Source organism: Vicia villosa, unplaced genomic scaffold, assembly GCF_029867415.1.
Source record: "Vicia villosa cultivar HV-30 ecotype Madison, WI unplaced genomic scaffold, Vvil1.0 ctg.004053F_1_1, whole genome shotgun sequence".
Lineage (NCBI taxonomy): Eukaryota > Viridiplantae > Streptophyta > Magnoliopsida > Fabales > Fabaceae > Vicia > Vicia villosa.
Window position 1 is genome coordinate 128254 of NW_026706363.1, and position 26841 is coordinate 155094.

General features: G+C 34.8%; 1 protein-coding gene across 1 annotated transcript in view; it reads left to right on the forward strand.

Annotated features, from left to right (window-relative positions):
- The window catches only part of LOC131641767 (uncharacterized), a 41878-nt gene extending 27508 nt beyond the window's left edge, over positions 1-14370 (forward strand). Inside the window, exon 3 of the mRNA XM_058912070.1 lies at positions 14312-14370. Coding sequence (XP_058768053.1) covers positions 14312-14370 — 59 coding nt within the window. The remainder of the gene's footprint in view (positions 1-14311) is intronic.
- The last annotated feature ends 12471 nt before the right edge of the window (positions 14371-26841 follow it).

Below are 26841 nucleotides of genomic sequence, written 5' to 3' on the forward strand. Positions count from 1 at the left end.
TTCTAATGATATCGACCGTTGGTTTGGTGAATTGTCAGAATTATTCCGTTGTCATATGAAGTTGTTGTATTATGTGTGAAGTGTTAATATGTTTTATGAATTGATGATTGTAATATGGGTGTGTGCCTTGTGACGAATATTTTGTGAAGTAAATGATAAATGATGATTGTTGTGATGATTTAGTTAATATGTGAAGTTATATGTTTACCGTGATATACCGAAACATGATGATGATGATGATGTCGTGGTGAGTTTATTTCTATGTGAAGATGAATGTTAATTGTGACGTTGAATTACCTCTAATAATTGGTAATTATCAGTGACGTAGGCGTATGCCCAGTGATGACGTGTGATTGTGATGAGTATGTTGTGTACGTCTTGTTTGTTGAGTCACATTTCATATGCATACTCAGTGACGGCCTGGATTGGCAAATTAGTGACGAAGGCTTATGCCTTGTGCCTCAGAATTGGGTAATTGGTGACGGAGGCTGAAGCTCTGATTGGTACCACATGCATATACATGAGTCATGTCCCATGTGTCTTATGTGATTCATAGTTCGTGATGTTTTGTGATTATATCGTGATTGTATTTCGTGACTTGTTAAATGATGGAAGTATGTGAAGATGTGAATTGATGATTTTATGAATAGTATGATGATATCAATATTTGTGAATGCGATTAAGTGAATATGTTTGGTGTGACTTATATGTGATGTTTTGTGACTAGATGTATGACTTATATGCGGTGATGTTTTGGGGACTATAATTGTGACTTATACTTGTGATGTAGCGTGAATTAGATTGCAAAGTGAGTGACTGATATATTTATGTGTAATTGATGTGAATATGATTTGTGGTGACTTGTTGTGAGATGTAAAGTATGTGAGTTTGTGAATTAGTGAAAGCATGAAGTGTATAGCAATATTAATACTTGCGATGTGATGACCATATATGCCTGGATCCTAATATACAATTTATCATGCGCTCACTTATATGATTTGATATCTCACCCTTTTCTCTTGTTCGCCGTTGCCTTTATATTGGTAACATGCAGGTGTTCGAGTATGAAGATTTAGTTGATGTTTATCGAGTCGGTTGTCGCTCTGATACGTAGCACTCGGGGGGATGATTTATGATGTTATGATGTTATTGTTTATTGTTTTATCTTAGCTGAATAAGATGTTATTGATTTAAAGATTGAGAACTATGATTCCGCCATGTTCTAATGAAAGGAGTTGTTCTGTTTTGAGAAGTATTATATGTTGAGTATTTGTTTGATTGATTAAAGAAAGTGCTATGTATCCGCTAAATGCGATTAAGTGATTTATTGTGAAATGAATATGTGACGCCTCATTTGTCTGTCGAGAAATTTTGAAACTCTGACTCTTGAATATTTCTCGGGTAGAAAATGGGGTGTTACATTAGTGGTATCAGAGCAGGTCGGTCCGTCCGGCCATGTTGTCGAGTCAGTTGAGTTGTGTGACAATTGAATGTTGTCAGTGTTTTATTCCTTAGTACGCATCATGTGTGTGAAACACTATTGGTACTTGTTTGCTTTGTTGCAGGGATTGGTTTGATTCCAAGTGGGGGAGAAGTTTTACTTCTCGAAGATGTTTCTGTTGTAAGGGATGGTCAGGTATGCTGTCAACAAGCAACGATGCAAGTGTTGTTGAGAGTTTTGGATGTTACCCAGAGTCGAAGACGATGTGAAGTTAAGGATAATTTTGGGAGACAGAAGTTGGAGAGTGGGGATGTTCAGCACAGTTGAGGACTGAGAACTTGTAGGTGTGTTTAACCTTTGCGTCTGATGCCGGTGTTTGACAAGTGTTAAAGTGATAAAGCTACGGTAGACTTTATGTTAGACTCGCATAAGTGATTAACGGACGTAGTCGATGTGTGAAGAGTTGTGAATCGCGAACCCGAGTTGGAACTCGAGAATGTGCGTAGCTTGAGTTTCAGATATGATTTGAACTTCGTTTGAAGCGTCAGAAAGATAACGAGATGAAGTGTATTATAAGAATGATTGTCGCAGCCGTAATAGATTTGATTTTGACGTGATGATGTTGGGATGGGGTGCAGTTTTTCGTCGAAGTTAGTTGAGGAGTTTGGGAGATAACATAAAAATTGTCGATGCTTGACATCGATGTTTACAATTCGAATAACGTCAGAGATTTGTATCTTGGGTTTTGAGTATCAGTTGGACGTACCGTTTGAGCCTACGAAGAGGTGAAGTTGTATTCTACCTTATGGAAATGTGTAAGCCTGTTGAATAAGAATGGTTATTACCGCAAATGTCTGAAGTGAAGTTAAGCAGAGCTTGTTGTTGATGATTAAGACGAGATCGCGAGATGTTCGGTATTAGGGATGATTTGAGTGCCGATGACTTTTGAGGAAGAGTGAAGCAGTAGGGCAAGAGACTCAGACTTTGGGGTGATTGAAGTCGCATTTGAGATACCAAGGTGGCGGCGGATAAAAAAGAAAAATTGTAGATAATATTTATCACCAATTTGACGCGAGTAGGATTTACGTTGAGACGAGACGAATTGTGAAGTACGAGTATAGAAGTAATTCTGGACATGAAGAGATGTTTGACGATTGTGTGATGCTAAGTGACTACGAGGCGGATTTTGTAATTTATTTGAACGTCGGTGTCTTATCGACAAGATCAAACGAGTAGGAGGTTGCGGGAGTTGTGAAAAACCCAAGGTGAATCATTGGATTATGACGTGTTAATGGATTTTAGTGAAAATTCGGAGATGACGTTATTACGAAGTAACAACAGTTTATACTCCACTATGGTTGTCGAATACTAATTGACAAATTAGGGAACTGATCACCCTCAATCCATTGTTAATGGTAGATGACAATCGTACTGAATGTTATAGATCTGTCTTGCTATCTTAATAGTAGAGAAAGAGTATTGATGTTACGTCGTGAAGGTAGTCGCTCACCAGTTTGTGTAACTTGATAAGAGGAGTGGTTGAGTAAGAGTTTGACGAAATGAACAATTCGGATTAGTGAGTATTGTACAAGCGAATGTCGCAAGGGAAAGATTTATAAGTACCAGTGAAACAACGATGTAAAAATGAGTATTAAGGAAAGTCTGCGTTGGATTGAAAATTTATGAACCTTACAGTTGACGGAGTTTTAACAAGGCAGTGACTTAAAGAAGAATTATAAGAGTTGCACAGCGGAAGCATTGTGTTGCACTGTTGTTATACGACTTGTAAGAAGTGAAGGACGATATGTCAGAAGACTGTGAAGTGGAGTTATCTTGATGTTTGGATGGATAGACTGTTGGAATAAGTGCGATGAGCCAGGATGCTGCATTGGGTCGTAGATTATTGTGAATCTGGCAAGAATAGTAATGTGTTTGTGTTCTTGTGAAATCGTTGTTGTGCCGAAGAAGTAGTGATTGAAGTGTTACCAAACGCGTTTTGGATATTTGAGAATTGGATACGAGATTTGGTTACGATGGTGTTGTTAAGTAGATTTTCGAGGACGAAAATATTCTAAGTGGGGGAGAGTTGTAACGCCCGGAAATTCGATTATTCGCTTAATCTAGACGTTCGGAGCGATTAGTGAAGTTTTCGTATTTTGAGACGATTTAGTCGTATTAGTTCAGGATAGCGGATTGATATTTAATTAAGAGTTTTGATATTTTCAGTATTAGAAATATTATTGGAATAGTATTTGAAGTTTTGGGAATTTTTTGAGTAATTAAGATTAGACCGGAAATATGATATATTGGTCGAATTTGGATTGTCGGTGTTATTTTAAGAAGCGTATTTGAATTTATTAAGTTAAAAGTCGGATTTTAGTCGGACGGTCGAAGAATAATATTAAGAATAATATTATTTACAAGTCAGAATTTATTATATCGACGGAATATTATTTAAAGTGATATATTGATTATTTTGAGTTATTACTCTTCTTGGGCCTAAATTGGTTGTGAAGAAGAGGTGTTAAAATCTAAGCCCAAATAGAATAATAAAAGTAGGGTTTTAGAGATTGAGAAGTGGAGTATATCATTTTGGGAGAGAACAAAATTTGAAGAGAAAAAGGCATGTCTTGGGGAAGAGGAATGAGCTTGGAGATTTCCATCCATGGTGCTCAATCGAAAGTGCAATCGGAGACTTCGCATTGAATAAGGTAAGGGTGGGGTTCTTTTCCTATAATGAGGCTTATGAGCAATTGTATGTTGGGGATTAGGGATTTATGTTATTGCATTTGCTGAGTTAAATTGTTGCTGGAAATTAAGAGTCTATGAAATACTGCTGTTGTTGTTTGAATTTGCTGTCCGATTCTGAAAATTAGAATTGAAATTTGAGAATAATAAATACTATGCGTACTGGTGTCGCGGGCGAAAAATCGTTTATCCTTTTTTTTTCGGGATGAGACACCTGATGCCTTCTTTGGGCTCGAGTGCTCATAAAAAAAATGATTTTTCTTTTGTTCCGACCAAAATTTTTATTATTTCCAAAGGAGGAAAAGGAAAAAAGCTGCAATAACCTAAAAAGTGGGGGAGAGATCTTGGGTAAGAGGGTTGGTTATACGAAGGGAAGGTATTAGCACCCAACGTATCTATAGTACTCTATAGGATTCTTTATTGTTTTTCATTCTATGTTATGGTGGAGGTTCTGTTGTGAAATAGGTGGGACCTAAGGTGTTTGTTTGATTATGCTCGCAAAGATCATCGCGATCCTCTGCATACATATTCCCTAGAGGGAATCAGAGCATATGTAGCTCGGGGTCTACGGGTGCTAAGGTTTGAGTGGTTTGAGGGAGAAGTTTTGCTCGCCAAGGAATAAGACCTTGTGCCTACGTATTCTCAAAGGGATGTTGAGAAAGTCAGAGCAATCGTAGTTCCCACTTATGCTAGTGGAAGCAAAGGAAAAGAGACAAATGTCATCTAAATGTTCGATGTGTCTAATCTATATCATCACATACATCTGTTTGTTTTTGTTTGAAAATCTTTTCATTATAAGCCCTGGGCCATGCCACTTATGGCGCTTAGAATGATAAAGATGTTTTTTAGCCAGCCTTGTGGCAAAAACTTTCAATGAAGTCAGCCTTGTGACAAAAAGTTTTGATTAATCAGCCAGCCTTGTGGCAAAAGTTTCAATGAAGTCAGCCTTGTGACAAAAACTTTGATTAATCAGCCAGTATGGTGGCAAAAAGGTTTGATTGATTAGCCAGCCTTGTGGCAAAAAGAGTTTGATAAATTGATTGATTGATTGATTGATTGTTTGTGATGATATAGAAGAGAAACTCCTATCATAGAGATGATAAATGTCTAATCTCCTAGGGTATTTGATTTTGGATATTGGGGATGCTTATAAGAAGCCCGTGGGTCCTTGTACGAAGCCCAAGAGGAGGCTATCCGAGGGTCCTTGCATTGTAAGCCCAAGAGGAGGCTATGGGAGGGACAATCCAGGGTCCTTGCATTGTAAGCCCAAGAGGAGGCTATGGGAGGGTCACTCGTTTGTACAAAGCCAAAGGGGAGGCATGGTATAGTTGGTTTGAGCTCTTAGAGCGATTTCACCGGGAAACCATACTCTATGTCCTAACCTAAACTAGTGGAGATTCTTTGCACGAAGCCCAATAGGAGGCTATGGGGAACCTAGTGTTGTACTAAGTTGAACAAGCACACATATGAACAAACATGAACAAGTATGAACAAACATGAACAAACATGAACAAGTTATGAATAAGCATATATATATATATATATATATATATATATATATATATATATATATATATATATGACAAGGTGTATGTGTATAATGGAGTTTATGAAGAAAATATACCTGTAAGCATGATCCATTTGTATACACGGGGGCTCGGGACTCATACTCGGGTAGAGGCCCATTGAGTTATTCAAAGCTATGTAAACAGGTATTCACAAAAGGGCTTGGGACTTATACCTACATGGAGGCCCATGGTATTTTTGGGAAGACTTAAAGAAAACCTTCATTTTTTTGATTTGTTGTTCGAAGTTAAAAAAAAAACAGATTGAACGAGATATATATACAGAAAGGTGTGTGTACAATGAAATACCTAATTTCATGTACAGGAATGAGACTTATACCTATGTGGAGGCCCGTGTTTTATTTTATAAAACATGGTTGATTGTTTTATTAAAAGACGCGTCGTTTGTTGTTTTGAAAACAGTTGAAAAGTATTGTTTTTGCAAGAAGTTTATTTGTTTTGAAAAAAAGACTGTATAAAAAGAAAAAGGAGTGGGTCTTAGACTCTCTAATATTCGAGAGGCCCCACATCGTTTTGAAAATCAATTGATCAATTAAAAAGATTTAATCAATAGTTTCCTTTGAAATCAAAAGAAATGGTTTATCGTTTTGAAAAGAATTGTGATTGCTTGTTTTAAAACGGTTTGAATTTGAAAGAAATCAAATTAATTAAGATAAACACAGAGATTACACTTAATTAACACCTAAATGATTAGGGTTTGATCACAAAATATTTACAAGTGATTAAGTTTGAAAATCAATGAAAAACAATATTTTAAAGTATTAAAAAAAACACTTAAAACATGTCATTTTAAACTTAATTAAAAATGTATTAAATAAATATATTTTGGTGATTTTTTTTGGTATTCATAAAATATATATATATATTAAATGAGGAGTGTACAAAAAATGAAATTAAAATGAGTTAATTTGATTGGTTAAAATGATTGGTGAAGTTGTTAAGAAAATGAAGGAAAAAAGTGTTAAAAAAATGGTTTTGTCTCCACTAGGGCTTGAACCCACGCACTCTTTCTCACCAGCCAAAACACTTGCCAATTGGACCACGCGCGTGGTCTGTTTAACATTTGCAATGAATGAATTATATTTTTGAATCAATTCCTAATTTCAGTTTCAAAATCTGGCGCCAAGAACACAACCCTAACTTGAATTTGAAAAATCTGAAAACTGAATCATTTTGATCAAGTGAATAGCCTATCTTGCTCGATTTTTCACAAGGAACATGATGGTATCATTTAATTTTATTTATTTTCACTCTAAGATCATTAATTTTCTGATGAACACGAAGAACCCTAATCTTATGATTCAATCTGAAATCGTGTATGTGTAAGTTATGATGCAATTGATTGAGGGTTAATGATCCTCATGTGTGCAGAAACAAGATGGTATGTTCATATTTCATTTATGATGCATGGAGAATAGAGTTTGAAGTTCAAGTGTACTTACCTCAAAAATGGCAAAACTGGAAATCGAATTCTTCAGTAGAGGTGTTAGAGAAGTTATTTGATGATCTGGATAGCTTCAATGGACCTTAGGGAAGGTGTTTGAATGCTTGGAGTGGATTGAAAACATCTGGATCAGTTGGTGGAACCCGATCTGCAGTAGGACCAAGTGTGAATCGAGCTTGATGATTCTGAAGTTTTTGGTTGATGATGAGTGTTGGGATAGTTCATATGTGATATATAGATGATGTTAGAAGTGATAGTTTGGACAGAAATGAGCCTGAGTGAAATTTGGCATGATAAGGCTAGTGTTATGCATATTTGGGAAGTGAGGTAGTGATTTTGAGGTTTAGGTGTTTTTGGGGTGTGTGGATGGATCAAACACATCCCGTATGATGTTTATGAGTTGTTGGAACCACCATCTTGGCCAGAACTTCAATGGTTTAGAGGTTGGGATTTCTACCTCTTTGAAACTTAAGAAACTTGCAATTCAAGAAAGAAAGAGAAAACCTATAATTTGTGAGGTTTTGGTGTGAATTTGGAAGTGATTTGAACCTCTATTTATAGGCCATGGATTCTGAATACAAGCCCTTGCAAGTTGATCAAGAATTGGTGATTTGGCACTTAAGAGATAGAAAGGAATCTTACCATTAAATGCATATGGTTAAAAGTGACCAAACCATGGTTAAAACTCAAGCTTCTTATCCTCTTCCATTCTGATCTTCAAATCAGAAAACATCATTCAATTATTGCTTCTATGCATCATTACTTGGATCATTTGGCAAAATGGTTCATAACTTAGTGAAAATGGCTTGAAATTTCAAGTGAAAAGTTCACTAAATGCATAATTCAAAACCATAGCTATGCTCCATATTTTTTCATGATCTTGGACATTTTGGAAAGCTCATATTACACACTTCAAAACCCTAGTTGGAAGTTTCTTCAAGACCTTTAAGGAAATGGGTGAAAAAGATCCATAAACTTTGAAGAAAATGAGATTTTAAGTGAAATTTTCAAAAGGTACCAACTTTGAAGCTCCATATCTCTTAAATGGTTGATCTTATGGAAAAAAATTATATGTGACAGAGTTGTTCATTGGATCAAAATCTACAACTTTCATGTTGGAAGTTTTTTTCAGTTTGTAGGTGAAATTTTGAGTTATTCCCTTCCAAAGTTTGGAAAAAACCATTGAAAAACACAGAAAATTTTCTAAGTATGAAAGTCAAACTTTTGACTTTTTGATTCTTGATTGATTTTCCTGATTTTTCTTGATCAAATGACTTCATATATCATATATTGATGATTTGAAACTTCAAAAGTCATGGTTGACCAAAATTCCCCAAAAGTCAATGGTGATCTTGTACAGTTGACTTTTTCAGACGAGTCGCGTTTCTGGAGATTTCTAATGAACCAGGCTATCCTCATCAAATGAATGGTATGAATGGATCATATTGAGGCATTAGAGGATATTGAGCCATGATTTGAGTTGTGGCACCATGTCCTGATTAAAAAGGAAGTTGTTCAGTGAATTAGGTCAAAAACCCTAATTGTCGACCTGATGAAATTGATGACTGTGGATCTTGAATTGAGATGTAATTTCCATTGGATGTTGTCATAGGGATTATTTGAAGATGATTGAAACCTTTGATTGACTTCCTGGGGATTTTTAGGGTTTTCCAAATGTGATCCCTGATTTTAGTCCCTGATAGTTCAAAAAACCCTAATCTGATGATTTGAAATTTCACTGTTGATCAATCCTTGTGTAGGAGATGTCTTGAGCCAAAAGATTAGGCCAAAATGATTTACTTGGGGTCTTGAGGTCATGTCCCAAGTCATTAGGTCAAATCCTGACCAAAAGTCAGGAGTGTGCTATCTTCAGTCAAAACCCTAATCTGGTTGGTTCAGAGCCTTTGAGCTTGTTGAAATGAATCTCCAAGGACCAAATGTTAATTGTTGATGAAGATGATTCATTTGAAATGAAGGGAAAACCCTAATTGATTGTTGCTTGTACTGATGAGTGATTTCTTGATTAAACCCTGCTGAGTCACAAGTAGCAAACACAAGCTATGCAATTTGTTAGAGGTGCAAATGATGCATATGCTATGATATGAGGTGGTATCTTAGGTCAAAAATTGGGGTATGACAACTGGGAATGAATAAAACGCAAGGGAAACTACCGGCTGGGAATGCCATGATGGGCGGTATGGCCACTACTGTGAAGGACGGCAAGACGTCATGCTATATTCATTCCCTATGTTCCATTTTCCTTATGCTAATTACTGTTTCACGTTATTTAATTTTCTTATGTATTTTTTTAATTTAGTTGCATATGATAATATATGTATATAATGGAAATGAATGTTATGGAGTTGGAATATAATTAGGAACAGTAGCAGCTACAAGACTAAAGAAATGTAAACAGACTCGTTTGCTCGAAATAGCTGAATTAAGCGGTATAATTAGTTGACCGGAATTTGATGAAAATTGACGTGGTAGCTAAGCTTAATTAGTACATTAACGTGGTAGTGTTATTTTGTCGAAATTGTGATATTAATCGGTTGATTAATTAATGATTGAATTAAGGTCCAATAAGCCTATTTAATTGGAATAAACTTGAACTTAGATTAACTATTCGGTTTATCAGTAAATTACGATATCTTGAGTATGTAACCGAATGAATTGGATAATCGATAAGTAATTGAATTGTGTCCAATTAACCGGTATCAAATTTTGATCATACCTTAAGAATTATTGTGGATATCTTGGTGATTATTTTGCTAATGATATCGACCGTTGGTTTGGTGAATTGTCAGAATTGTTCCGTTGTCATATGAAGTTGTTGTATTATGTGTGAAGTGTTAATATGTTTTATTAATTGATGATTGTAATATGGGTGTGTGCCTTGTGACGAATATTTTGTGAAGTAAATGATAAATGATGATTGTTGTGATGATTTAGTTAATATGTGAAGTTATATGTTTACCGTGATATACCGAAACATGATGATGATGATGATGATGATGATGATGTCGTGGTGAGTTTATTTCTATGTGAAGATGAATGTTAATTGTGACGTTGAATTACCTCTAATAATTGGTAATTATCAGTGACGTAGGCGTATGCCCAGTGATGACGTGTGATTGTGATGAGTATGTTGTGTACGTCTTGTTTGTTGAGTCACATTTCATATGCATACTCAGTGACGACCTGGATTGACAAATTAGTGACGAAGGCTTATGCCTTGTGCCTCAGAATTGGGCAATTGGTGACGGGGGCTGAAGCTCCGATTGGTACCACATGCATATACATGAGTCATGTCCCATGTCCCATGTGTCTTATGTGATTCGTAGTTCGTGATGTTTTGTGATTATATCGTGATTGTATTTCGTGACTTGTTAAATGATGGAAGTATGTGAAGATGTGAATTGATGATTTTATGAATAGTATGATGATATCAATATTTGTGAATGCGATTAAGTGAATATGTTTGGTGTGACTTATATGTGATGTTTTGTGACTAGATGTATGACTTATATGCGGTGATGTTTTGGGGACTATAATTGTGACTTATACTTGTGATGTAGCGTGAATTAGATTGCAAAGTGAGTGACTGATATATTTATATGTAATTGATGTGAATATGATTTGTGGTGACTTGTTGTGAGATGTAAAGTATGTGAGTTTGTGAATTAGTGAAAGCATGAAGTGTATAGCAATATTAATACTTGCGATGTGATGACCATATATGCCTGGATCCTAATATACAATTTATCATGCGCTCACTTATATGATTTGATATCTCACCCTTTTCTCTTGTTCGTCGTTGCCTTTATATTGGTAACGTGCAGGTGTTCGAGTATGAAGATTTAGTTGATGTTTATCGAGTCGGTTGTCGCTCTGATACGTAGCACTCGGGGGGGATGATTTATGATGTTATGATGTTATTGTTTATTGTTTTATCTTAGCTGAATAAGATGTTATTGATTTAAAGATTGAGAACTATGATTCCGCCATGTTCTAATGAAAGGGGTTGTTCTGTTTTGAGAAGTATTATATGTTGAGTATTTGTTTGATTGATTAAAGAAAGTGCTATGTATCCGCTAAATGCGATTAAGTGATTTATTGTGAAATGAATATGTGACGCCTCATTTGTCTGTCGAGAAATTTTGAAACTCTGACTCTTGAATATTTGTCGGGTAGAAAATGGGGTGTTACAGGGCGCGAATGTTGGAGTTCTTGAAATCGGTGTTCTTGCATTCGACCAGTATACGCTCGCGGGAAGCGTTCAATGATGTGTACTCGGTGAAGCGACTAGCTGGTCCTCTCTGGTCCTTTACTTCCCGAGACCTGTCTTCCTTTCTTTTTTCGCCTCCCGATAAGGAGACAGGTCATCATATCCGGAGCCTCTGCTCGTGTCTTGACCCCGGGGCCCTTTCTTAGTGGCTGTCGTTGCTTCCTCATACACAATATAGGCTTGCGCTTTGAGGAAGATGGCGTCCATGAAATGAACTTTTTCAATCCCGATAGCCTTCTTGAAATCGCTGTCGGGATTCAATTTTTTGTCGAGGAGATACCTTTTCATTTGGTTCGTGGTCTAGATCTGAACGGCCTCCTTGTTGAACCTGTCCAGATAGTCCCGAAGTGGTTCGTCGGGTCCCTAAGTTATTGCCTCCAGGGAGGCTTCGGTCTTTGGATGTCGGCGAGAGGCTGTAAAGTGGTTGGAGAATAGATTCTTCAAATCTGTCCACGAGTGAATGGAGTTTGGTGGTTGGTTTTTATACCACATCATAACGCCTTTCCTAAGGGTCGTCGGGAAGATGCGACATTTGATGGATCCTCGGACGACGTGGTAATTCATGACGGCTTCAATGCTTTGAATGTGTTCGTCAAGGTCTGTTGTCTCGTCATATAGGTCCAGCAACAGAGGTTTCTCCATTCCTCTTGGGAGACGGGCTCTTCTGATTTCTTCTGACAAGGGGCGTCGGAAGTCATCTTCGTCACAAAAAATATCATTGCTCTCGTCCTTGCAATCAAGGCAACAATGGAACTCATGAAATGAACAATGAAAACCTCCTATCTAAGTAGAAACAATAGAACAGTGCAAAATTGTGCTTCTTCCATACTTAATGTAAAAAAAAGCTGGTTGAAGAATTTTAACAAACACTTTGTAGGCAGCAGCGAAAGAGCATTTGATTATGGTTGTGGTGCTCTCTAGTTCAGGCCATCAACAATCCAAAGTCTAAAACAGTCAATGTAGTAACATTGGTGGCTTGAAATATTATGTTCGCGAAGCTAGGAAATGATGAATTGAACTAAGACTACGAAATAGGCTCCTGACAAATGTTATCTTACTGGTTTTCAATATCTACTAAGGATAACCAATTCGGAAAATTAGTTAAAGTGAGAGAGGAAATGAAGTGGGAAATGGAGGTGTTTCTGAAACAGAAAATGGGTATTTTGGAAACATGAAGATAAGGGTAGCAATTTTATTCTGGACCATTTAAATTCAATCCTAGGTTTTAACTTAGTAAATATGTGAGAATGCATAATTCTCTAACAACAAAAAATTCAAACTAATAAAGGTTTCATTCCCGTCTCCATTTTTTCCAGCCGCATCTATTTCTTTTTTCTTGATAACAACTAAAACACATCCATTAACAAATCATCGCATTTCTTCCCTTAGTCCAACACCATGTCTGGCATCAACGTCCTCAACAAAAAAACCTATGCATCACTGAAAGTAGCCGAGCTCAAACCTGTTATATTTGAAGGGTTGATGGCTATCTAAAGACATCGCTCTAGGTGACGTTGAGAATTATGTAGGCTTCAAATTAAGGCCTTGGAGGTGAGTCCATATAGAACATTGTCGCCAAAAACTCGTTCGTTCACATGGCTTCCTGGTGGGTTTGTGTGCAATGGATTGTTATTATCTGCATTACTAAGGCCAGACAAAAATTGAATTTATATTCAATGTATCACCTATAAAAAGATCAAGTTTATGTGTTATATTATGCCCTATATAATGTATGTTGAGAGTTGCACTATAGGAAATAATGTGGACAGGCATAGAACCAACTCAGGTTCAATTATATGCGTGCAGGGAGCCATATCTAATACATTTTTACAGTTAAACTATAAACATGTCAATGAACTCCTGCTTTGAATATAGTGTTATTGTAATTTGTACTTATGTATTTCTATTATAAATTGTATTCCTTTTTATCTCTCAGCTAGGTGTTCTCTGAGCTCCTTACTATAATGCTAATGCATGCAGTTTTGGTTTTTGGACCAATTGACATTTTGAATACCCTTTATAGTGTGTAAGTGGATGAACTCGTGAGTTTTCTTTATGGTGTTTAAATAGTTGAACTCATTATTTTTTCATACTCTGGAGGAAATTTTCAAGTCTTAAGTGTTCTTGATGTTGCTAATATGGAGACTTTCAAATATGTATACTTATGATATGTGATTTTTAACTAATTTTATTAGGCTACTCATCTTTCTTGTTGAAAGCCTAACTTGTTCTCTGCCTTGCTTTAACATCTTTATTTTTATGTATTAATTTTATTTGTCATCTTAAGGATTATGTGGTTAAGTCACCGGTGTCTTAAATATGCTTTAGTGTTCCATGTATACTTCATGAAGTTTTTTTGCTTAGTTCGGATCGGACATTCAAATCTAACGTTAGTGCATTTCAATTGTCTTATGCTTATTCATCATATCAAATTTATGTGCTAACCTACATCATTGTTAACTCTTTGGGAAGGTTTTCATTGGTTTCGATTGGGATACAAAAATGTAAGTGATGTCCAAGGTGGGGTAACCAACTATGAAAAAGCTGGTATACCCCTTGAAGTTAAGTGGATAGATATTAAATACATGGATGCTTATAAATATTTCACAATACATTCAGTGAAATTTCCACTAGATAAGATGAGGGTTTTTGTTAATAGATAGCCCCACAAATTGGTAAAAAAAGTGCTGAATCCAGCTACCTAACTATTATTCAGTGAAATATCTTTGTAACGTCACTTTTCATCATTTAATTTAATTGTTGCTAACATAATGTATAAATCATGCATTTTTAAATTTTTGTAGGTTGTCTAACAGTTAGTTCTACATGCACACCTCCCGAGGAGGGAATCTTTAAACCTTAGTCCATGAGGTGGTAAATGGGCATGTCCGTCCCGTTAAAACTTATCTTCACAAAAGTCTGCATAAAAATGAGGCAGGGCGAGCATACTTAAAGGTATGAGTTTATAATTTTGGTTCGCCCTGCAAATAAATGAGGACGGGGCAAGGCGGGGCAGTATACTTTTTAATGTCCACGCCCCTAAAAGAACGCAAACAAATGGGATGGACGGTCCAGGTGGACACATAAGAGGGTATGGACCTAAAATCTTGGTCTTCCATGCAAAACAAATGCGAGTAAAACGGATCCAACAGGTCGGACCGAACTCGTTTTGGCACTCTTATAGATGATTGTATATATCTCGATTTAGATTTTAAAATCTTAATATTTTACCATCTCATTCACCCCAAAGATACTTATCTTAACTAGAAAATTCATTATGCTCTCTTAATATCATGATATTTATTAAATTTTATTTTTTTATTTACTTGTTAATCTTTATAAGAAAATTCATAATAGTAATTTAGGTTTTTATTACTAATTTTCTTAAAAAAAAAAATTCCTAAGATACAAATCTAAACAAGATTCAATTTCAAGTTCTTAGAACTTGCAAATTCCTGAAACGAGCCTATTACTTTCCTTAAAAATGAAAAAATAATCTGGTAATATTCCAACAAAAACTTTGCTAAGATGAACTCAGGATCCTCTCCTATAATTTGTTCAAACTTCACCAATTTGACACTTGATATCAAATATTTAAGATCCTCTCCAATAATTTGCTCAAACTTCAACAATTTGAGACTTAATATCAAACATTTAGGAACATGCAAGAATTCTTGGTTGACTCCTATCAAATTAATAACTAAGAACACAAAATGTAGAAATGAAACAAATTTAGCTAAACATAACATAGGTTTTATTTTTATTTTTTTAATTAAGAGATTCTAAGCTCCTTGATGACCACCGTATTAAAAACACATGATATATAATATACGGAAAATCATCATCAAAACTTGCATAGAGACATTTTTAACATATAATTTTTAAATATTTATTTTCATCAATGAAAATTCATAACATCAATGAAAACTCATATAAATTTTAATAAATTAAGATAAAATTCCGTAAATTAGTTGAGTTTTAACCAAACAAAAAAGTGTTGAAAAACGTGTTACGAGTGTATTGTTAATATTTCTCATAAAATATAATTTATAAAGTTTAATGATAGAAAAGAACAAAGTGATTTTTAGAATGATTATTTTATAAAACTAATATCAAAATTGAGAAATTATTATTTTTTAACAAAAAAGTGGAAATATGAAGGAACAAAATAATAAACAATGCGAAAAAGTAGATATGATGGATGGTCGAGTGTTATTTTTTCCCAAAAATAATAAATGTTTTTTTTAAAAAAAAAAAAGAGAAAGTGCAATTAATTAATTAAATTAAATTAAATAAAAAATAATAATTTTTTAGATAATTTTTTTGCCTTAAATAATTTTTTGGTCTCTTAAATTGACGTGTTTTTTTTATCCTAGTATCTTCTTTGTTTTTTTTTATAAAGTTCTTAAATGTTGAACTTAATTTGGTTTTAGTCTTAAAAATAAAATCCATAGAAAAATCTGTAGATATTCTTGCGAATTTTATCTTAGAACTAAAATAAAAAAGAATTAACATTTGGTGATCATTTAAAAAAAAATACAAATACAAAATAAAAACACATTAACCTCCGGGGACTAAAAAATTATTAAGGTCTAATTTTTTAAACTTAACTTTAAAAAAAAAGCTAAATATAAAATAACAGTAGTAGTTGAACATGAGTAAATATTTATACATAATAATTTTTGTAAATCATTCACATACGTTGCATATATATAAAAATTATAAAAAATGAAAAAAAATATGAGAAAAGTTCTTAACACAGTTTTTAACACATATTTTCTATCATATTTTTTCATTAGTTAAAATTCACATGAGTCTTAACAAATTTAGATGAAATCCATGTGAATTGATAGACTAATGTGAATTTTTTTTCTTTCCATTTACTCTAGTTGCAGTTTCAAAAAGTATGACAGTGTATTTTTTCATATTTAAATAATGGTAAAATGATTTAAACTATATGACATATATGGGGGCTAATAGAAGTGAGCATTCACTCAACACATTGTTGAACATGTAGGGCAAATTGTTAAAATTAATTTTTTTTTAATTTTTTTTTGCAACCACCCACCATTAGTAATTTATTTCATTGTATATTAGGTTACTTATTTTATAAAAAATTAATTCATATTATCATATTATTATAAGAGGTTTGCTATGTGTACATTTGATTTGTGTACACCATAGATTTACACCGTATATGCCAACAAACAAAATTTATGTTGCACATTAATCAAGGCAAAAAAAATTATTAAAAAATAAAAATAGTATGTATTGTGTGTAGAAATACGGTGTAGGTGTAATAAAATGGTGTAAAGATATCATTTTCCTTATTATAATTAATTCTAATTTACAATGCCATTTTTAAAATCTCCACAAAATACCTTTTTTTTATTAATAGTAAATCAATTATCCACCTACTATTTTTATTTTTTTTTGAGTAATCAAGATTCAATAAGAGGAAGAACAAAGGGTTCTCCAATCCTTTTTACACAAAAGCGGAAAAAGCCTCCCAAAAAAGAAGAAAACCCAACCAATTCTAGCTACGAAAGGAACAATAAAGGATCCTTTAAGAAGTCATAAAAGCTATAATTGGACTTAGAATTTTCTCCCAAAAAAGACCACTTCCAAACAAGAGTCTTAACATTCCACACCGTGTTATCAACACACCATTCGTCATTCCGGAAACAAATACCGTTCCGAATTAACCAAATGGTCCACGTGGTTGCCATCCAAATAAGCCCCCACATACCTTTCCTAACTTTGTTTACTTTACAAAAACTATACCAATCCAAAAAATTTGCTAAACAATCCTCCTCCTTTCCTACCGGTTTACCTATCCACACCGCAATATCATTCCAAACAAGGTCCATCACTTTACAATTAAAGAAGGAGTGATCTCTACTTTCCAACTCCACCTCACAAAAAGAACAACTTAAAGAGTTTAAAGGAAAAGGAATACCTCTAATCTTCAAGAGGTCTTTAGTCGGCAATCTATTAACAAAAAGTCTCCACCCAAAAATCCTTATTTTAGAAGGAACCACCATCTTCCAAATTTTGGCCACCAAGTCTTCATTCCTCTTGTGCGGACCAAGCGGGGTACGGATAGAAGCATAGAAATTATAACACGAAGATACCGAAAATTCATCGCCTTTAGTCCCCTTCCACCCAACAACGTCCTCCTTAACCGGTAAACAAGCAATCGCCGGTAAAATGGAACGAAGAGAAGAAATCAAAAGGAGAATATCGGGAGTCAAAAAACAAGATTTTATTCCAAAGTCTCCCCGACACCAAACACCATTTTGCCACCCACCCATAGCTCCCACCGAAACCTTTTTGAAACAAGATAACGAATAAAGCTCCGGATAAACGTACCTTAGAATACAATCATCCATCCAACAAGCTTCCCAAAAAGGTATAGAAAAACCGTTACCCATCTCAAATTTGCAAAGATCCGCCACCGGGTCGCTACGAGTCGACTTACCGATGTTAATTAAGTCCTTCCACCACAAAGACTTAGAAATAGGTGAAGATGCTTTTGAGTCCCCACAAAAAACTTCCGATGAAATATCTCCATACCGGGCTCTTAACACCTCGAACCACAAATTATCGCTACCTTTTAGAATTCTCCACCTCCATTTGTTAAGAAGTGCAAGATTGAAGCCCAACACATTCTTAATGCCCAAACCACCCCTATCTTTGGAAAAACACACCTTTTTCCAACTCACCCAATGGATCCTTTTTTTATCTTCCATCCCACCCCACAAAAAGTTGCCTTGAAGTTGTGAAACCTCCTTAGCCACTCTCTTTGGCATCTTATAAAAAGACATTGTGAAAATAGATAAAGAACAAAGAATAGAATTCAAAAGAGTTAACCTTCCTCCCATGCTCAAGAAGCGGTTCTTCCATCCGGATAAGCGATTCTTCATCTTAACAAGAATAGGTTCCCAAGAGGAAGCCTTTCTTGGATTAGCACCAATGTTAATGCCAAGAAATTTGAAAGTGTTATCTTCCAACCTACAAGCTAGAACATGCGCCGCCGCTTCCAAAAAAAATGGATTAATGTTGATTCCAATCAATTTGCTCTTGTGATAATTTATGCCAAGTCCCGAAATCTCTTCAAAAGCCTTCAAAACCGCCTTTATAGCCCAAACATGTTTCCAATTCCCTTCCCCGACCATCAAAGTGTCGTCCGCAAATTGAAGAATATCCACCACACATCTACCGTTAACTTTGAATCCACTAAATTCCCCTAACTCCATAGATTTCCTAACCAACGCCGACAAAGCTTCCGTAACCAAAACAAATAAAAAAGGTGAAAGAGGATCACCTTGTCTCAACCCTTTCTCCACCACAAATTCATCGGTCGGACTTCCGTTGACCAACACGGACATATGACTTTGAAAGATCAATAGTTCCATCCACCTAACCCACCTCGCTTCAAAACCCATCTTCAATAACATCGATCTTAAGAAAAGCCAATTTACCTTATCGTAAGCTTTTTCAAAGTCCACCTTAAAAAGAATGCAATCTCTCTTTTCTTTTTTAGCATAATCTACCACTTCATTTGCCACAATAACACCGTCAAGAAGATGCCGACCCGGAACAAAAGCCGTTTGACAAGGAGAGACCATAGAATTCAACACCTTTTTTAACCTACCGGCCAAGAGCTTCGCGATTGCCTTGTATAAACAACCAACTAAGCATATTGGTCTATAGTCATCCAGCGAAACCGGATTCGTAGACTTTGGAATTAACACCAAGAAAGAGGAAGTGACCGCTTTAGATAAGGCCACACCGGAATGGAAACAATTGAAGAACCTAATAAAGTCCTCTTTGACAATTTCCCAACACTTTTTGATGAACAAAAAAGAAAAACCATCCGGCCCCGGGCTCTTCGAATCCCCACAATTCCAAATAGCTTCTTTAATTTCCTCCTCGAGAAAAGGTTTCTCAAGCTCTACCACTTCATCGCTATTAATTTTGTTGAAATTAATACCACCCAACATCGACCTATAACGATCACCTTCCACAAATTTGTGGGCAAAATGACTCCGGACCTCCTCCTTAACCTCCCCCACCGACTCCAACAACACCCCGGAAGAAGTGATAGGACCAATATGATTAAATCTATTTCTCTCCTTCATGGCCTTATGGAAAAAAGCACTATTACAATCCCCCTCTTTCATCCACTTCAATTTTGATTTTTGAGCTAACATATTTTCTTTTATTATCAAGTTCAACCAAAAACTACTAGTCGCCTTCTTTCTATCTAGCACAACATCGGAAATAACATCAAGGTGATCATGTTCCAAAATATCATCTCCGCTATTAATCTTCATCACTTCCTCCTCCATGTTCAAATCTAGCTTCCCAAACACATTCTTGTTCCACCATCTCAAGCTATCTTTCAAAAGACGAAGTTTTTCTTTCAAGATGAAATCTCCTCTTCCTTCCACTTTTATCCTCTTCCATTCTTTCTCAACAAACGGGATGAAAGAATCAAACATAAACCACTCGTTGTTGAAACGAAATGGTTTCGGCCCCCAATCATGATTGTCCAAGACGAGCCAAATGGGACAATGATCCGAAAAATCTCTATCTTCAATCTTTTGACCAATAACTTTCCATCTATCCACAATGGTCTCCGATAGAAGAAATCTATCAATACGGCTCATAGACCTACCGTCACCACTATACCACGAGAATTTCTTGCCTTTGCAAGGAATATCCACCAACTCACTCTTCTCTATAAACTCGGCAAAAAGACTCATGCTACTATTATTATCAATTGTCGTTCTCCCTTTCCTCTCACACCGATTCTTAACGGCATTAAAATCCCCACCAATAATCCATTCACCGTCCGAGAAAGACTCCTTCAAATCTAACAACTTACCCCACAACTCCTTCTTCTTCGACAAAAGACAAGACGAGTAAATATTCACAATATAGTAAAAATGCTCCTTCCATAACACTTTCACTCCGAGGTACCCTTCCCCCTTGAAACTATGAATAACCTCCATGGCTTCTTTTTTCCATAACGTGATTAACCCTCCCGATAAACCGATAGAGTTAGAGAAAGAAAAACCAATTTCCGTGTTATTCCAAAAACTATGCGCACAAAAGTCATGCATAATAGCCATCTTTGTTTCTTGAATCAAAAAAACGTCCGCCCCACCTTTTTTAATCAAAGAACTAATCCTCCTCCTTTTTAAAGCGTTGGCTCCCCCCCTAATATTCAAAGTACCAATAATCATAAGCCCCGGTTAGAAATCTCCTTCCTTCCCTCCTTGGTTTCATACACTTTTCACTAGTATCCTCCCTTCCCACCACCCCCAAAGCCACAATAGATTCCTTCAATTTGCCTCCCCTGTCATCCTCAATTGACTCCCATTGTTTTTTGTTGTTCCTAGAAATAAAAGAATTTTCAGCTTGTTCCCCATAAAAAACATCATTTTTCCCACTGTTTTCTGGCAATAAAACAGAGCAAGAACACGAGAGCGACGTCCATTTCCTTTTGATCTTCCTAAGTTTATTAGTAGCTGCAAGAAATTTTACAGAGCCTAGTTCAGAAAAACTTCTCATCCTAATCTTTCTAATTTTCTTGCCAGGATCACCCTTCCTGCTGCCACCAGCAAACTCTCCCACTAAATTAGCTTCTGTACCTGCACTACAAGCCTCCACCCGCTTAACTTCACCCACCTTGGACTGACAATGAACCTCACTTCCACCCTCCATGACAACAGAACATCTTCGATCACCAACAGCCGCTGCCTCAGACTCAGCTGCCGAAGAGACGTTAACCAGACCCAGCAAAACGGTCCCAGAATTAACGTTAATCGCCGGTTCAAACAATGTAACCTTCTGTTTAGCCGCGAACACCGCCCTATCGTATCTGCCCAACTCCGATTGACCATTAACCAACGGAGAACTAGGTTCTAACACTGAATTCTTCACCACAGAGCAGGACTGGCCCGATTCGGATTGACTACGATAACTGGAGGTGACGAAATTCCGAGGCGAGAACTCTTCAATGGGATCGGAAATAGAGTCCTTAGAAATAATCTCTCTGAAGTCCTCAGGGTCAATAGAGCAAACACCATCAGAGTCCACAAAGTCGGACGACATACAGACAGAAGAAGAATAGGTAGAAGAATCAGAATCAGAGATGCTGTAATGAGAGACCAATTCTTCCATGACATACAGAGAGAAAGGACGACCATCGATTTCAATCCGCACAGTTTGATGAGGAGCAAAATCAAACTTCACCTTCAAAACTAACCTCGCATACTCAAAACATCCGCCTTCGCACGTACTGCTGTCCAAACTGATAAACCTTCCCAGAGCATTTGCCAGAGACTCAAACAAATCAGGATTCCATGCAAAACAGGGAATTCCGTATACCCTGACCTTGGCAATCCTCTCAGTGTCAACAGCAACCGGGGACCAATTCCTAATCGCCGAAAACCATCTCTTCCACCTGGAAAAACCCTCCTCTAACAGATACTCCAAAGCTCCTTGTTCTGCTTCTTCGAGTAAACATAAATTTGGTCCTAACACTGACACCTTGATCGAATGTAAACCGTCCGCATCCATCAATGTTTGAATTCTATGTGCCGAACCCGCAATGAGAACCTCCCCCACCTTTGCTTTTGAAAATCTGTTTCTATCAGCCTCTTTCGAAGCGAGTCTCACGAGGACTGAAGAAATTTGTTTAGCCGCTAGAGTAACAGAAGCAGATACCAAAGAAACATCCTCACCTGCCACCGCTCCAGCATAAGACACACCCTCTCTTCTCCTGGTGAAACCACCTACAACGCCCTCCCGACGCTTCACCTCATTCCCCCCGATATAACCCCCTCCCCTGTTGTGAATCACCGGGCCTCTACCCTTAAACCTGTCGAACCTTGGGATGTTAGCATGAATCTTCTTCCCCTCCACTATGACATTGTCAAGCTTTACTGCCAAGATCCTAGCATCTTCCACCTCCACAAATCTTGCGAAACCAAACTTCTTACCGAACTTATTTCTTCTAGGAGATATCGACACTTCAACCACCTCCCCGATGCACCCAAACAGATCCAAAAATTCCTTGGCCGTGTATCTGTCCGGAAACGCTGAAAAGTAGAAAGAGGATACCTTATCCTCCACCGCTCCCTTCGGCTTGAAAGGATACCGAAAAGAGTCCCAAGCCAGCCCGCTTTCCCTCCGTTGATGTCTATTGACCTCCGTCCATCCATCAGGACGTTGCCGAAAACCGCCACGCATGAGATAGTGAAACCCTAAGCCCCAAATCGCCCTCCCTTGATTAGAGCGATCTACCTTGCTTGCTCTCCTTATCCACCTACTATTAATAATAAGGGAAATGATACTTAGTACGAATACAAATTCGCTTAAACCACACGACCAAATGTATTCAATTAATTTTTTTTTTTTTTATATTTTTAAATTTGTAAATCAATATATAATGAAATAAATAGACAAGATGACACTATGGATCGGTTGGCTTAGTCAAATAAAGCATCGTACTATATAGCAATGCTGTTAATATAATAAACTAATTATCTATTATTATCACCATAATTCCGTAGCGAATTTGCAACTGGTGAATTTCTAAAAATAGTCCATTAAATCAGTAGAAGAATTTACTCGATAATGTGGTTTTTGGACTCACACATTAATTGTTGGACTCGCAGCTAGGGGTGTGCATGGATCAAAAACCAAACCAAATTGAACCATATATATGGTTTGGTTTGGATCTTAAAACCGTTTTTATAAAACCGGTTTATTTTTTTAAAATCGGTTTACATGTGGATCGATTCAGTTTTAAACCTGTTTCTCACAAAAAACTAACTTTTAAAAAAACTAGTTTTAAACCGGTTTCTCTCAAAACCAATTCAATATTTAAAATTAATTTTATTTACTTTGAATTAATATCAACTTATTTAACTAATTTGTCACTTAAATTATTTTATTTATTTTGAACGAATACCAACTTTTTAAAATCAATTCAATACTTAAAATCAATTTTATTTTAATTAAGTTAATATAACTTAAGCTAGTTTAAGTGGCAGTGGATAACATAAATTATTTGGAGATATTTTTTTTATATAGCAGTATAATTTATATTGCTAATAGAATTTATATTATATAGGTGAAGAGAGTTAGAATTGGTTTATAATATCCACTGCCAATATCCACTGTCAGTTTTTTTTATATAGCAGTGTAATTTATATTGCTAATAGAGGCTTCTCTCCCTTGCTCCATAGAGTCTTCGATCCTTATGATTAATTTATGATTAATTGTTTAAAATTAAATTATGAGACGTGAATAGTTTGTATAATGTAAGGTTTCCATTTTCAACTTAGTATTATATAGGTGAGGAGAGTTAGAATTGGTCTTCAGTGAGAAATTTCATTTTCACTTAGAATCTTATTTGGATTGGCAATAACTCAATCTTTTATTGAGTCTCATAATCATATATTATATTAGAAATAACATACTGCAAGCATGTTTCATTTTAATTTAATAAATAATTGTTTAAAATTTATTTTTTAATTCAGGATTTATTAATTTGTTATCAGAGAAATTTAACTTTTATTATCATCAGTATGTGGTTACCATGAAAAAAAACAAACATATAAATTTAATACATAATAAAATTTGGGTATCCAATAACTAAACCACATTATCATTGTGGATACCGGTTTATATTTGGATAACAAAATGGATACCCGATTTTATATTTTAACATTTGGATTGAGTTTTAAAAAGTGGATCAATTTGGATACTAATTTGGTTATAAATAACCGATTTTTTTGCACACCCCTACTCGCAACGGAAGCTTTTCTTTTGCAATATTTTTACTATTTAAAATATAAACAAATAAAACCATCCACTAACCATTTCAACCATGGGTTATTATTTTCTCAATGACTTCTTTTTCAAAATATCATATTAATTATATTTTGGAAATTATCCAACAATTCCCTGTCATTTTAAAAATATATCTAAATTTATTATTCAGAAAATGTTATAGTTTCAGAAAAAGATATCTTACCATTTGAATAATTACTTAGTAAGTTAATTTTTCACTCCTCTTCGAATAGATTGATAGACAAACCTTAAATCAATTATTTATTAGAACAAGCGTGCATAACCCACTCATGAAATTTCAGTATCATTGATCGAATTGTGAATATGACACATTACATATTTAATAAGGTTTTGTGTCTCATATCTTTTTCATGAGAATTTAAGAGTCAAGCCCTTGAACTCTATGAAGCGGCACCACTTTATTCTCATATAGGTAGACTATATTAGAAATGAACCTATAATTATGTATTTCAGCACACATGCGATATATGTCTATTAAGAGAAAAACTTCATCATGTCACATTTATTCTTATGGTTGAAGTCCTTTTACCCCTTGAGATGTATCTATTGTCAAGTAATTCATTTTCAATCACTCTAATAGTTAACTTTTATTATTGAACTCAAGATTTAATGTTAATCAAGTGTGAGTTGAGTTTCCACTATCGATGATTAATTAGATATATGTTTGTTCCACGTCTCTAATAATGTTCATTGTCTTCAATTATATCCAAAGATATCCTATATTTGTCAATCCTTTCGTCAAAAAATTGCATGTTCCAAACTTTAATAAACTTTGAATATTCAATCTTTCAATTAGTCATGTCTATAATTATATTATGTACTCTTGATAGTATTTATCAACTATCACCAAACCATGACACTCGTGTCATATTAGTATAATTATCATAAACAAAATATATTTTATATTAATGATAATTTTGACAAAATATCTCCACGACACTTTTCACTCATTTTGTCTTATACAAAAAATTAATGTCTTTGTTCATTTGCTAACCTTTTCAATTTGAAGTTCTACTTCGACTTAAATATATCCAAAATATATTTAATGCATAGCAATCGACAATCATGACCATACAAATTTGTCATAACTAACTTTTATTTCATGAAATAAGCTCAAACATGTAATTCATAAACTCCATATAAATATAACACCATAGTATTTATTTTTCTATTCTATTAAAGTAAACAATGTTCTTGCATAACTAAGATATGCACAATAAATTTGATCTATACATAAGTTCATGTTTCATATTAACAATATTCGATGGTATATTCAAATAAAAATCCCAATACAAAATAAATGATAAATTCACATCATTAATTTTGTTATAACTTTAATTTCTCTATAAATATTTGTGAACTTACAATAATAAAAAATAGGGTTAAATGACTTTTGTCCCCCTGCCATATAGGCGTGTTTTGATTTACCCCCCTTAAAAAAAAATTTGGCGCAAACCTCACAAAATATATTACCATCATTAAAGACCCTGTTCCATATTTTTGGGCAAAAAATACTTACGTGGACGGTAAAAAAATGCTGACTATGCATATGCTGCACACGTGACATTTATTTTTATTTTTTATTTTTTTATAATTCCAAGTGGAATTTCTATTTTTTAAAATTTTTTTAAAAATTTTTTTTAAAAGTTTTATATTTAATATTTCTTTTTATTTTATATATATATATATATATATATATATATATATATATATATATATATATATATATATATATATATATATATATATCTTTAATATAACAATACTTAAATTAAATGACATATAAATAGATGATGTGTAAAATAGAATAGATAATCTAATTGTAGTACCACATATTGAGGACAATAGTCTATATATAGGGCGACAGCCAAATAGGATTTCCATTATTTTAAAATGGATCATCCGTCATCCACATATATTTGAGCTCATAATCAACTTATTAATTAATTAATTAATTAATTGTTACTAAATAGAAATCTAAGTCTTTTTAACTTTGTTTGACCACTTAGTCAATTAAGACTCTTAATTTGATAAATAACTAATTTAATTAAAATATATATGCTCATATAATAATTATTGGAATACACATTACTAGAAATAACAAGTTTCACCTGAACGTGAAATACATTTAAACTCGACTACATAAGCGAGATAACAAATGACGACATAAAAATTTGCCGCTTTATACTTCAATTTTAAATAACCGAGGGAAAAAATAGCACTCGTCATGGGTTCGATTCCCAGCAACTGTATTTTTTTTATTTTCAAAACTGCGCTACTTTTTACCTCGTTTTTTAACAATAACCGAGGGGTAAAGTCCTGTTTACAAAATTTTAATTTTAGCCTATTTTTTCGTTTTAATCTACAAAGCATCAATTGTTTTTGACAAATGTAAAATCTTCCTCTTCATCATCAACAATAACACAAATAACAACAACAA